Source organism: Molossus molossus, unplaced genomic scaffold (genome assembly GCF_014108415.1).
Source record: "Molossus molossus isolate mMolMol1 unplaced genomic scaffold, mMolMol1.p scaffold_m16_p_17, whole genome shotgun sequence".
Taxonomy (NCBI): Eukaryota; Metazoa; Chordata; class Mammalia; order Chiroptera; family Molossidae; genus Molossus; species Molossus molossus.
The window spans coordinates 69,153,589-69,169,171 of NW_023425352.1; the positions used below are offsets into that span (position 1 = coordinate 69,153,589).

Genomic DNA, 15,583 nt, shown 5'->3' on the forward strand with positions numbered 1-15,583 from the left:
CAGTGATTAGAGCATTGGACAGCAGTCCAGAAGGACCCAGGTTCAGTTCCTGCTAAGGACATGTACCTTGGTTGCAGTTTGTCCCCGGCCTTCGTTAGGTCATGCAGAAGGCAGGCAACCACTCGATGTGTCCCTTTCAGATTGATGTTTCTCTCTCTCTCTCTCTCTCTCTCTCTCCCTCCCTCCCTCCCTATCCCTCTCTCCCTCTCTCCCTTTCTCCCTCTCTCCCTCTCTCCCTCTCTCACTCTCTCCCTCTCTTTCCCTCCCACTCTATCTGACCAAAAAATGGAAAAATGACCTCAAATGAGAATAAAAAATAAAAAAAAAGACACAGAGTAACCGAATAGATAAGAAAGCATGAATCATATATATATTGCTTACAAGAGCCTCATCTCACAACAAAAGACTCACATAGGTTGAAAGTTAAGGGATGGAAAATTTTTTTCAAAGCAAATGAAAAAGAAAAAAAAAGCTGGGGTAGCAGTAATCATATCCAATAAACTAGACTTCAAAATGAAGGCAATAACTAGAGACAAAGAAGACCACTAGATAATACTGAAAGGACCTATCCAATAGGAGGATATAACCTTGGTAAACATTTATGCACCCAACATAGGAGCACAAAAATATTTTTGAAAACTTCTGGAGGACTTCAAAGGAGAAATCAACAGCAATAAATCATAGCAGGGAAATTCATCACCCCTCTGACATCACTGGATAGATCTTCTAGACAAAACATTAACAAGAAAACTGAATCTCTAATTGATGCACTAGATCAAATGAATTTAAAAGATATCTACAGAGAATTGTACCCCAAAACTTCAGAATTCATATTCTTCTCAAGTGCACACGGGATATTCTCAAAGACAGACCACATGTTAGGACACAAACTAAATCTCTACAAGTTCAAAAAGTTTGAAATCATATCAAGCATCTTCTCAGATCACGATGGCATGAAACTAAAAACAATTACAACAAAGCACACAAAACATTCAAACACATGGAAGATAAATAGCATTTTTTATAAACAATGAACTGGTTACCATGGAGATCAAGGAAGAAATTGAAAACTTCCTGGAAACCAATTAAAATGAACACACAACAACACAAAATCGGTGGGATGCAGCAAAAGCAGTCCTGAGAGGGAAGTACATAGCACTACAGGCTTATCTAAAGAAACAAGAAAAATTTCTAATTGTCTCTCTGACTTCACAAAATAAAGAAATAGAAAGCAAACAGGAAAAAAAAAAAAACAGAGCAAGTAGAAGGAAAGAAATAGTAAAGATCATAGCAGAAATAAATGACATAGAAACAAAAACAACAATTTGAAAGATCAATGAAACAGAGAGCTGGTTCTTTGAAAAAAAAATAAACAAGATTGATGGATCCTTAGCCAGACTCACCAAGAAACACAAAGAGAAAACCCAAATAAACAAAATCAGAAAGGAAAGAGGAGAAGTAACAACTGACATCGCAGAAATACAAAGGATCATTAAAAAATATTATGAACAATTATACGCCAACAAATTGGACAATCTAAGGGAAATGGACAAATTTCTAGAAACACACAGTCTCCCAAAACTGAACCTGAAAGAGATAGAAAATTTGAACAGACCAATAACAACTAAGGAAATTGAAGGTAATCAAGACTCTCCCAGCAAACAAAAGCCAGGGTCCAGATGGGGGAGTTTTACCAAACATTCAAAGAAGATCTAACAACCATTCTCCTCAAACTATTCAAAAAAATCCAAGAAGAAGGAAGACTTCCAAATTCATTTTATGAGGCCAGCATAATTCTAATTCCAAAACCAGATAAAAACACTACAAAGAAAGAAAACTACAGGCCAATATCTCTGATGAAATTAGATGCCTAAAATCCTTAACAAAATACTAGCAAATTGGATCCGGCAATACATGAAGAAATTATTCACCATGACCAAGTGGGATTTATCCCAGGGAAGCAAGAATGGTACAATATTCACAAATCAATAAATGTGATACACCATATAAACATGATGAAACATAAAATCATACGATCATATCAATAGGCACTGAAAAAGCATTTGACAAAATCCAGAACCCATTTCTGATAAAAACACACTCAGCAATGTGGGAATAGAGGGATCATATCTCAACATAATAAAGGCCATATATGGAAACCTACCGCCAACATCATACTCAATGGGCAAAAACTAAAAGCATTTCCTTTAAGAACAGGAACAAGACAGGGAAGCCTACTTTCACCATTCTTATTTAACATAGTACTGGAAGTACTAGCCACAGCAATTAGACAAGAATTAAAAATAAAAGGGATCCAAACTGGAAAGGAGGAAGTGAAACTATCATTATTTGCAGATGACTTGATATTGTACACAGAAAACCCTAAAGACTCCATTAGAAACCTAGAGCTAATAAATGAATTTGGCAAAGTAGCAGGATACAAAATTAACATCAAGAAATTGATGGCTTTCTTATACACCAACAATGAACTCACAGAAAGAGAAACTAAAAAAAAAAATCCCATTTACCACTGCAGCAAAATAACTAAGATACCTAGGAATAAACTTAATCAAAAAAGTAAAAGATCTGTTCTCAAAAAACTATAGGACATTGAAAAAAGAAATAGAGGAAGATATAAAACAGTGGAAGCATATACCTTGTTCATGGATTGGAAAAATCAACATTATTAAAATGTCCATTCTACCCAAAGCAATCTATAGATTTAATGCAATCCCCATTAAAATACCAATGATATATTTCACAGAAATAGAAAAAATACTCCAAAACTTTATATGGAACCAAAAAAGACCCCGAATAGCCACAGCAATCTTGAAAAAGAAGAACTAAGTAGGAGGTATCACAATACAAAATATCAGGTTATATTACAAAGCCACTGTAATCAAAACAGCCTGGTACTGGCACAAGAACAAGTCTATAGAACAATGGAACAAGACAGAGAACCCAGAAATAGACCCACTACATTATGCTCAATTAATATTTGACAAAGGAGGCAAGAGCATACAATGGAGAAAAGACAGCCTCTTTAATAAATGGTGGTGTGAAAATTGGACAGCTACATGCAAAAAAAAATAATGATACTAGGCCACCAACCGACACCATAAGGAGAATAAACTCAAAATAGACAAAAGACTTATATGTGACTCGTGAATCCATAAAAACCCTACAAGAAAATGTAGGCAACAAAATTTCAGACATCACATACAGCAGAACTTTTACTGATACATCACCTAAGGCAAGAGAAACAAAGGAGAAAATGAACACATGGGACTACATCAAACTAAAAAGCTCCTGCACAGCAAAAGAAACAAGCACCAAAATGGAAAGGAAACTCACTCTATGGGAGAGCATAACTGCCAATGATACATCAGATAAGGGGTTAATTTCCAAAATAACAACAAAGAGAAGACAAAGAACCCAATTAAAAATGGGTAGAGGAACTAAATAGACACCTCTCCAGACACGACATACAAATGGCCAAGAGACATATGAAGAAATGCTCATCACTAATTATCAGAGAGATGCTAATTAAAATAACAATAAGGTATCACCTCACACCTGTCAGAATGGCCGCCATCAACAAATCATCAAACAACAAGTGTTGGCAAGGGTGTGGAGAAAAGGGGACTCTAGTACACTGCTGCTGGGAATGCAGACTGGTGCAGCCACTGTGGAAAACAATATGGTATTTCCTCAAAAAATTTAAAATTGAACTGCCATTTGACCTAGTGACCCCACTTCTAGGAATATACCCTAAGAAGCCTGAAACACCAATCAGAAAGAATATATGTACCCCTATGTTCACAGAAGCACTATTTACAATAGCTAAGATCTGGAAACAGCACAAGTGTCCATCAGTAGACGAATGGATAAAAAAGCTGTGGTATATTTACACAATGGAGTAGTATGCAGATGTAAGAAAGAGAGAGCTCTTATCCTTTGAGATGACAAGGAGGGACCTGGACAGTATTATCCTAAGCAAAATAAGCCAAACAGAGAAAGACAAATATCACATGATCTCACTTATTTGTGGAATATAATAATCAAAACAAATTGATGAAATGAATGGACCCAGAGACATGGATGTGGAGCAGAGACTGACAAACCTCAGAAGAGGGGTTGGGGGGAGGGAAAAGTTAGACCACAGAACTTATATGCATGTATGCGTAACCAATAGACATAGACAACTATGTTGGGGGAGGGGGGGCAGGATCAGGAGGAGGGTGTCAATGGGCAAAAAAGGAGAACCATTAATTAAACAAATTAATTAATAAAAAATAAATAAATAGTCTATGGACCAAAGAAAAAGCTGTAAGAAAAAAGTTTAAATATTATGAACTTAATAAAAATGACATATACCGTAGAAAAATTTGCGAGGTGCTGTTAAGACAGTGCTTAGAAGAAAATGTATAGATTAAAATGCTTACATTACAAAAGTACAAAGGTCTCCAATGGAAAATCAAAGTTTTCACCTTAACACTCTTTCAAAATAAATTAACTAATGAATAAACTCAGAGCAAGCAGAGAAAGTACAATAATAAAGATATTAAATATCAATGAAATTAAAAACTGAAAAACAATAAAGAAAATAAATGGCAGAAAAATTCAGTTCTTTGGAAACCTTTTAAAAATTGAAAAACTAGTAGCTAAATGAACTAAAAAAGGAAAAGACACAATTATGAACATCAGGAATGAATGAGAACGTTACTACACACCCCACAGACGTTAAAAGGATAATAGGAAATGTGTACAAATAACTCCATGCACATAAATTTGACAACTTAGATGAAATGGACTAATTCCTTCAAAGCCACAAATTACCAAAAATCAAGCAAGAAAAAGTAACCAGAATAGTTTATACCTATTACAAAAAGTAAATATGTAGTTATTGCCCCCCCCCCCACACACACACACACACACACAAACCTTCAGGCTAGTTTACTATTGAAAAATCAGTCAATGCAATTCATCATATTAATAAACTACAGAAGAAAAAGAAACCCCTGACAATATGCAGAAAAGCATTTGAAAAACTCAACATCTGTTCATGATAAACACTGTCAGTAAACTAGACATAGAAAGAATCCTCCACAACCTGATCACGGTACCTACAAAAGTATAGCTGCTGGAACATTCAAAATACTGAAGACTTTCTCCTCAAGATGAAGAGCAAGGAATGCACCACACCCACCCACCCTTCTACCCAACAGCACGCCAGAGCGACAGACTGGAAAGAAAAAGGTTCACAGACTACATGATTGTTTACATAGAAAATCTCAAGCAACCCATAAAAAAGAAAGCTCCTAGAAGCAATACATGAAGTTAGCAAGGCCTCTAACTAGTATATTCCTATATACTGGAAATAAAAATTGGAAAACAAAACTTTAAAAATATCATTTAAAATAGTGCTTTCCCAAAAGATTGATTAATTAGGTATTAAACTAAAAAAGAAAACAATTGCTGGCTTTGTATGCTGACTACTACAGACCTTGATTTTTTTTAAATTATAGCCCTGGCCGGGTGGTTCAATTGAATGGAGTGTCATCCCACACACCGAAAGACTGTGGGATCAATTCCCAGTCAGGGCACATACCTAGATTGCAGGTTCAACCCCCATTCAAAGCTCATACAGGAGGCAAATGATCAATGTCTCTCTCTCTCTCTCTCTCTCTCTCTCTCTCTCTCTCTCTCTCTCAAAAATCAATAAAAATATATTCTTGGGTGAGGATTAAAAATATATTAAAATTTTTTTTTTAATTACAGACCTGCACAAATGGAAAAACATAGTACGCTTGTGGATTACATTATTCAGTACAGCTAAGGTTTTGATTCTGCCCAAACTCATCTATAGATTTAATGCAATTCCAGTGAAAATCTCAGCAGAACTTTTTATAGATATAGGCAAGCTGATCATTAAAGTCATATCTAATGGACCAGCCAAAGGCAAGGAACTGAAATAATCAAAGGGGTTTTGAAAGGGGGAATAAATCTGGGTGACACGGCTAGTTTTAGGACTCACTGCAAAGCCGCAGTGGGAAGACCGTGCTGGTGGACACATGGACCACAGCCAGAGTAGAGTGCAGACAAGGACCTGCACAACTGGGCCAATCGATTTTTTTTTTACAAAGGTCCACAGACAATTTAATAGAAAAATAATATTTTCAATAAATGGTATAGAATGAAATGGACATCAAAACGCAGAAAATACGAATCTTGGCTTAAACTTCACACCTGTACAAGAAGTAACTCAAACTGACTCATAGACCTCTAAAACTTTAAAAAAAAAAACATAGAAGAAAATCTTCATGACCTTGGATTAGGCAAAGAGTTCTTAGATGTAACACAAAAAGCCTGATGAAAGAAACATTGATAAATTGTACTTCATTAAAATTAAACACTTTTAATCTGTGAAAGACAAGCTACAGACTGGGAGAAAATATTTGCATCTCTATATATAATGAAATATTACTCAGCAATAAAAATGTATGAACTGCTAATACAACAAACTGTTAAGATGAATCTCAACATCGTATGCTGAGTGAAAAAAAGCTAGCTTCAAAAGATTTCACACTGTACACCTGCATTCATATGGTTTTCTGGACAAGACCAAGCGATAGGGTAAAACGGTGGTTCCCAGGGGTTGGGGTGGAGAGGGCTTCACTGTGAGGGGCGCAGGTAAGAATGACAATGTAACTGCACCTAAGAGAAAGGATCCTGAAAGGCCAGAGCATCACATGCTTTCTGCTTGGCTGGATTCTCACACCCGAGACACACACTCAACTCCCAATGTACTAAACACATATGCACATACGAGTACCAACACAAGTGCACACACACACACACACACGTGCACTCAGTCCACGGCCATCCGGAGGGACACGGACCAGCCAGCCCAACCTGAAGGAAGGATGTGACCTGCTCGGGAGATGACTGCTTGGGGCAGTATGGTATGCTCAGCAGGGTCTCAGCCAGAACGTCCTCCAAGGGCAGCGAAGGTCCAGACCCAGGGCTGCCCTGGGCAATGGCTCTCAGAGAACGAAGTGCTGATGTCAGTGAGGGCGAGTGGGGGCCAGCGTCAGGACACAGCCGTCCTCCACCCTAGAGCCCGCGGGCCTCCGAGGGAGCCGCACGCGGTCAGGCGCAGCGCAGCCCTGCGTGTGAAGCTTCGAATCCAGCAACCCCTGGACCACCCCAGAGGCATGGGCATGGAGCTGTGTTCGCGCCTAAGCTGCCGTGCAAAAGGTAAAGCGTTCGAGTGTCAACCTGCACAGTTTACCAAGCACCTTGCTGGGTCTTTCCAATTGACTGTGTAGGATATACGCACCCAGAAAGTCCAGTCTTACTGGGTTTTAAACTTGTGATATCTCCCGAATGATCACTAAGTCCTATTCCAGATGTTGTGTAATACTCAAGTTATTAAGTCCCTGAGCAGCAGATAGACACTGATGCTCTCGTTCTACAGATAAACCCTGAGCTTCAGCGAGCATAAGTAAATTGCTGAATGTCATTCAAAGATGGGGAAGGCTCCAGCCCTGGGGGCCCCACTGACCCAATGACCCCTGCCATGTCTTCTCGATCCCTGCTGTGTCCAGGCTGCAGCTCTCCCCTTCAAAAAGCAGCAGCCCTGTCAGCACAAAGGCTAAGGGAGGGGAACTGGGCTCCAACCCTGCTTCCCACAGGCCAGCGTGAAACTGGCTGATCCGAGGGTCAGTGGAGGGAGAACTGACCACCATGTCCCCATCTCAGCCCACGGCCCTGCCCTTAAACCCACTCTCTCCAGACTGGCCAAGTCTCACTTCTCTAGCTGCAAGGGAAGGTCAAGGGTGACCTCTTTCCTTTAAAGAGGAAAAATGCTCTGTTTATGAAATCTGACTCTTAGACATTTAAAAACTTTGGTTGCGAAACCAGGATGACAGCTGACACAGGAATTATCTGTGAAGAATCAGCCCAATGCTATACACAGACTAGAGACTAAACTTTACTGTGTCAAATGTCTGGCAAATCATCACCATTTTGTGATGTCTAGAAAAAGCAAGAAGAACACACACATGCACATGCACACACATGCACACATGCGCACGCACACACACATGCAGGCTTCTGTAGGTGAACCTGGGTTCAGAGCCTGCCTCCATCACTTACTAAATGCGTGACCTTTGGCCATGTTCTCAGCCTTGGTTTCTGTATTAGTAATATTCTAGGATTTGAGAGGAAATTAAATGAAAATGAGTGTTTGGTGCTCAGACCCCAGAGACATTCAGCAAATGACTCTCGCCTTCCATCGCCTGCACCCCCACTGAACACCTTCTGGTGCTTCTCGGCCTCTAGCTGCTGCCCTCTAGAACAGCCTGGACAGGGTCCGACAGTGAGATCCCAGTTTGACCTGCATATGTCCAGGTGGCCAGGGCAGAAGCCTCCTCAGAGACCACCCCTCCCCCACCACTGGAATAGACAGATTAGGAAGAGGGAATCAAAGACAAAGTACAAAGAGAACAGCCTGGAACTGGGATCTGACCAAGGCTTGGTTCACACAGGCAGCTGCAGCCCCACCGAATGCGTCCTCATGTCTGCGGAAAGGCAGGCGGCCAGCATAGGACGGGCTGCCGGAGCCCGGGGAAGGGAGTCTGGGAGCAAGACTCCGGTCAGAGTCCTAAATCACAGAGACACAAGGGACCCGCAGTGACAGCCACAGGAACAACAGACACAGAAAAGAAGGAATTAGAATTTGTATGTTTGAAGAAATAAAGGTGAGAAAAACATGGGCAAGGAAAAGAGCTATAAAACCATCAAGTTTATTTGAAAAAGAACCAAATAGTATCTAGAAACATAAAATATGATCACTGAAATGAAAGATTCAAAAATTAAATATCTGAATTAAACATTACGTTGGACCCAGCTCACAGGAGATTCAGTGAGCTGAAAAAGAGACCCAGAGAAACTGTACAGAACATGGAGACAAAGACGTGGGAAATGTGAAAGAGAAATAGAAGACAGAATAAAAAGTAAAGCACACAGCCCTGGCCGGTTTGGCTCAGCGGTTAGAGCGTCCACCTACGGTCCGGAGAGACCCGGGTTCGGTTCCCGCTAAGGGCATGTACCTCGGTTGCAGTTTGTCCCCGGCCCTGGTTGGTCGTGTGGGTGGCAGCCACTCGATGTGTCCCTTTCACGTCGATGTTTCCCTCTCTCTCTCTTCCTCTCTCTCCCTCCCACTCTGTCTGTACAAAAAATGGAAAAATGTCCTCGGGTGAGGATAAAAAAAAAAAAAAGTAAAGCACACATACCGTTGGAGTTCTAGAAAAATATAATAATAAAAAAAAAAGATGGGGAAGAGGTAGTAAATTAAGGAGAATATCCAGAATTAATGAAAGACACTGGTTATCAAATTCAAGAATTCCAATAAATTTTAAGCTGAGTAAATTAAAAAAAAAAACAATTCAAATAAAGACACATTATAGTAAAACTATAAAACAAGAGTAATGAAAAATCTTAAAAGCAGCCAGACAAAAATGACAGATTACCTTCAAGGGAAGAGCACTAAAATTGCAGCTGAGCCCCGCCACTGTGGCTCAGTGCTTGAGCATCGACCCACACACCAAGAGGTCACCAGTTTGATTCCCGGTCAGGGCACATGCCCAGGTTGTGGCCCCATCCCCAGTGGGGGGCGTGCAGGAGGCGGTCAACTGATGCTTTTCTCTCCTGGATATTTCCATCTCTCTCTCCCTCTCCCTTCCTCTCTGTCTCTAACATCAGCAAAGAAAGAAGAAAAAACAAAAAACAAAACTGCAGCTCATTTCTCAATGGCAGCAGTGGAAGCTTTCGGCTCCCATTCCATCTAGGGAGAAAATAACTGTCAACTAAGAATGTATACCCAGAAAAACTGTCCGTCAGTAATTAGAGAGGAAATAAAGACATTTTTAGACAAAAACCAAGAGAATTTACCACAGACCCTCAGTAAAGAAAGGTCTAACCTGTGTGTATGGCTGGCTGGCAGGTGGAAAATAATCCCACATAAAAAGTATAGATTTGAGAATGGTGAGCACAGATACTGAAAAATATTTAGGCCACTCTGGCCCATGTGGCTCAGTTACTGGACTTCATCCTGTGCACGGAAAGGTCACCCGTTTGCTTCCCCGTCAGGGCACAGGCTTGGGCTGTGGGCTTGATCCCAGGTAGGGAGGGAGCTTGCAGGAGGCAGCCGATTGGTGTTCGCTCTCACATCGATGTTTTTCTCTCTCCCTCTTCCTTCCTCTCTCTCTAAAAAATCAATAAAAATCTTTGACAAAGGAAGAAAAAAATATGTAGGTAAATCTAAATATTGTTTAAACTAATAATAATAAAATTCTGACTTGATGGATTAACTAAAATTAGATAAAATTAAAATACTGGACAACAGTAATATATATGTTAAAAACAGTAATGATGTTCAGTGTCTATGGTCTTTACATATTAATTGGAAGGAAGATAAACATAAACAGTAACAGTGCACAGTAAATAGTTAAACATTATGAAGAATCCGGTTAAATTATTTCAGGGTGATCACTAAAAGGCTAACAAGAGAGTATAAGTTACAGACTAGTACATAGAAAAATGAAATTAAAAACTCAAATAATTCAAAAGAAGTCAAGAAAAAAAACTTAAAAAGAGAAAGAGACAAAAATAGAAAAGTAAAAAGCATGCCAAATATATTAATAATTATAAAAATGTCAACAAAGCACATGTTCCAGTAAAATCACAACAAAACAAAAAAACACTAGTTTAAAAAACAAAACAAAAATAACTCTTTACTATTTGTTTACAAGAGAAACACCAAAACATAAGGACACCGAAAGCTTAAAACCAAAGAATAAAAAACTCCAGGTGTGTACTAACCAAAAGGAAGCTGGTGTAGCCCTATTGTCATTACACATAATTGTTATGGAAACATATACTACTGTAGATAAAGGTCACTGCATAATGATAAAAAGTTTGATGCCACCAGATGATGTAAAAATTATAAATATGTGTGATCCTAGTAGCCTCAGATATCTGTAAGGCAAAAGTGAACAGAAATTGACAACTCTACCATTATAATGGAAGATAGTTAACATATCTTAGTATCTAATGTGCCAGGCAGATAAGAAGTCTTAAAATTTGAACAAGACAATTGGAAGTCTGATCTAAAAGACGTAAATAGAAGCATGAACTTAACTAGAAAATGCACACTTGTTTAAGCACACACAGAACATTTATGAAAATTTACCACATCCAGCACCAAGTCAAATTCAACTAATTTCACAACTAACATGATAAATGCACCTTCTCTCGTGATGATAAACTTAGAAGTCAATAGCAAAAAGATGACCAAAACCACTCTATAACTTTGGAAATTGGCCATTCAAACAAAGATCAAGAATACAACTATAAGTTATAAGGGAAAATAGGAATATTTTGTACTAAATTATCTTGAAAGTACAATATAAAACTTGTGTGAAACTGCTAAGGTGGTAGTTACAGGGAAATTTATATTTTAAAGAAGGACTGACAGTTACTCTCCTAATCAGTTAAATTAAGAAAAAGAATTCCAAAATAAATAAACTCCAAGAAAGTAGAAAGAAACAATAAGGACCAAAAAAGGCATAGAAAATGGATGCATGAGTGACAGAAATGCCAGCAGTTGGGTCATAGGGCCCTGGGATAAGCAGCCCTCTGCCAGGAATGTGGGGGGCTGGGGGGCAGAGAGAAGACACAGGCCACAATGTGAGGAATAAAAAGTAAAAAAAAACATCGTAAATAGCCTTATGTCAATAAATTAAAACTTAAATGAAATGGGAAAATAAACTTGAAAAATAACTGACTAAGAATGATTCAAGAATAACGATCCTCACAAGAATGACTCTCACAAGAAAACACCGGGCTCGTGAGGACTCCCCGCCAAGTCGCCACCTCCATCAGAAGAGGGTCGTGCCCAACTCATGCCGTGAGGCCAGCGTACATTGGTAGCCAAGGAGGGTAAAAAGCCAAATTTTCTCATAAACAAAAGTCCTTTGAAAAAAATTAGCAAATCACATCCAACAACAATTATCTCGTGAGCAAATTTTACAGGAATGCAAGATTAGAAGACCAATTAATTTCCCAGATTAACCAATTAAACAAAAAAACAATCATAGTAGTTGGAGATTTGACATCCATCCCCCTCACCACCAACCGCCAACATTCCAGTCTGGCCAACGGGAACTCTCTGGATGAAGATGTGTGCTGTCTCTAGGAGTGCCCCATGACGCCAAGGCAGATGACAGAGAGAAGTAGTGGCAGGGCAGCATATCACAATGTCAACCTGCGTTTTGTCATCACTGCTTTGGAGGAATGAAGAAAGATGTCAACTATTGTTTTGCTCTTTCATTTCCCCCCCAGTTCCAAGGGGGCTGTTTGCCCTCTCTTGCTGTAGAGGGTGCTGTGTTACAGGAATGAACGTAAAACATGGTTCAGGGAAGTCTGGCTCCTTGAGGAGCTCGGCCTACAGTAAGGGGCGCGATTGTCTTACTAGGAAAGTGGAAGCAGCAAAGAATAGGAAGAGGCCCGTCATAGGGAGGATACTGTGCATTGTGTTCTGCCAGTCAAAGGACCTCACCATCCCTTGGCAGTGCCCTGAGGGGCATATAAGATAAGACAAAGGCTGCTGGCACGCAAGCGAGGCCAGGCACAAGCACCAAAGCTCCAGGAGCAGTAAAGATGCTAAAGGAGTAAGTGAGCCAGTCTCCAGAGTGCTACACTTATTGTCCAAGACTGGGAAGCTTCCCTGGTTTTGTGAGATACAACAGCACCCCCCCAACCCTGTACTGACCCAGAGTGGTTTTCTATTTGCTCCCACATAAGGGAGATTGGAGTCAGAGTTTACATGATTTAAAGAAGTCATGTGCCCTGGCCAGTGTGGCTCAGCGGTTGGAGCATCAACCTGCGGACCAGAGAGTCCCAGGTTCAGTTCCTGCTGAGGGCACGTACCAAAAAATAAAAAAATAATAATAAAAGAAAAGAAGTCATGGGACGTTTCTGCTCATCAGCTCGTAGCTTAGGCTTTTTACCCGCTCCATGTGGAGGACGCTTGGGTAGAAACAAGAGAGCTACACTGATGACGCTGCTGCAGAAGCAGACAGTGAAGCCTACCTCTCCTCCAGGTCTGGCCACTGCTCAAAGTCGCCTTGGGGGTCACTGCCAGCTCCTGCCTTCTGGGCATCCACAGCTGCTTCCTGCCTGGCTCTTGGCGACACCTTCAGGTCCATGCGCAGGTGGAGGGAGCCGCTGGCCATGCTGTCCAGGAAGCTGAGGATCTGCAGACAGCTCTGTATCTTGGGTGGCAATGGGCTGGCAGAGGAGAAGGCCACACTCACTAAGTCAGCAAATGGCCTGGCCTTCGTGATCTCCCAGGAGGGCAGAGGGGCTCCTTCTTCCTCTGGGGCCCCAAAACAGCCCAGCAAGCCGAGGTCCTCAGCCAGCTTCTCGAAAAGCCCGTTCCTCCTGAAGAAGTAGCCGTTGACAGGGTCCAGGTGCAGCGCTGCAGACACAGCACCGAGGGTGTGCAGGACCAGGTCCAGGGTCTGGCTGGGGGCCACTGCCCCCCACAGTGGCAGCGGGGGCTCCTGCAGAGAGCCCTCCAGGTCAGAGAGCAGGGACAGCAGCCCGTTGAACCCACTGGAGACTCTGAAAGCGGCACGGCCTTTGGGGGTCTCCAGGATCCGGAGCAGAGACTGAAATACCAATGAGATAAACAGGAGTCAGGCCTCAGGCAGGGCTTCAGCACCGAGCTCCTGCGCGTCCTGCACGTCCCTGCCAATGGCACAGGAGCAGCCGGCTACCGGAGGGCAGTACTGAGACACTGGGGCCAGTGCTGCTGCTCTCCTTTAGCTGTAGGCTGCCCCAGCCTCTTTCCAACGGCTGCTTCTAAAGAACACACTCGCTGACAGGGCTGACGCACTGTCCTGTATGTTGACATACAGCTGTCCCTGAGCCACAGCTCATTCTTCTCCTGGCCTGTGCTCACCCAGCCCACCGAATTCCCCAGTCAGAACTCCCCTCACCTGGATGGAGGTTGCTGGACACTGTCATAGCCCTCCCCACAGCGGAGCACCTGCAATCAGGCGTACTCACTGCGTTGGAGCAGAGCACACGAAATACTCACTGAACCAGTGAAATGAACCAGCTCTCCTACTGCAAAGGAGACACCCAGTGAAATCCATAGAATGCAGCGTATTACTATTAATCTCTCTGTGCAAGCACGGGTGCCGGTATTAAATGCAGACTGAGAGTAAATGAATCTCTAAGTCTGGTATGAGCATGAGGGAATCAAGGTAGAGAAGAGAAACCTTTAATGGAAGGGAACCCATGGGTGAATATACAGAAGAAGGCAAGCTGCAATTTCAGCTATTATAACACACTCAGTGGACTCTGCCTTCTCCACTGCTGAGATTTTCACTGGACAGCCACACTTTTAACTCCTTATAAAATAAAACTGGTACGGAGCACTCACAGTGTGTCATTCATTGAGCTTAGTGCATGGTATACAGTAGGTATTTAATGTTTTGTTAGTTCTGTCTTCATTTAGGGAGTTCTCTTTTATGCTGAAGCTCCATGTCTAAAAGTGAAGACTGTGTGGATGATTTTAGATAAATATTAAAAGCCTCTGGTTGTTGATATTTAGTTATTTACTCTTCACAAAAACTGCACGGGACTCCATGTAAGACGCAGACATCGTGCGCTATTTCCTGGAGAGTGGCCAGTCTGCGTGGTTTAGTTAGTAGGGCCAAAAAATTGGGCAATCTAAAAGAAATGGATAAATTCTAGAAATATACAATCTTTGAAAACTCAATCAATAAGAAAAAGAAAATCTGGGCAGACAAATTGCAACCAATGAAATTGAAGCAGTAATTAAAATACATTCAACAAACAAAAGTCCTAGACCAAATAGCTTCACAGGTAAATTTTACTAAACATTCAAAAAAGAACTAACACCTATCTTCTCAAATGATTCCAAGAAATTTAAGAGGAGGAAGACTTCCAATCTTTTTTTATGAGGCCAGCATTATCCTAATTCTAAAACCAGATAAAGACACTACAAAGACACTACAAGCCAATATCCCTGATGAACACAGATGCAAATATCTTCAACAAAATATTAGCAACCCAAATTCAGTAATACATTAAAAAGATCATACATCATGATCAAGTGAAATTTATTCCTGAAATGCAAGGTTGGTATAATATTCAAAAATCAATTAACGTGATAGACCTCATAAACAAAATGAAGGATAGAAATCATGTGATAATATCAGTGGGTTCAGAAATGCATTTGACAAAACTCAGCACCTAATTATAATAAATTCTCTCAGCAAAGTGGGAATAAAGAACATACCACAACATAATAAACAACATATATGACAGACCCACAGCCAACGACATACTCAGTGGCCCAAAACTAAAAGTATTTCCCCTGAGATCAGGCACAAGACAGGAATGTCCACCTTCACCACTCTTATTCAGCATAGTACTGAAAGTCCTAGCCGTAGCAACCAAACAAGAAGAAGAAATAAGAGGC

The 15,583-nt window shown here is 40.9% G+C and overlaps 1 protein-coding gene across 1 annotated transcript in view; it reads right to left on the reverse strand.

Moving 5' to 3' along the window:
* Nucleotides 1-15,583, reverse strand: part of WDFY4 (WDFY family member 4) — a 284,390-nt gene that overhangs the window by 212,932 nt on the left and 55,875 nt on the right. The window contains exon 12 of the mRNA XM_036265310.1: nucleotides 13,159-13,739. Coding sequence (XP_036121203.1) covers nucleotides 13,159-13,739 — 581 coding nt within the window. The remainder of the gene's footprint in view (nucleotides 1-13,158; nucleotides 13,740-15,583) is intronic.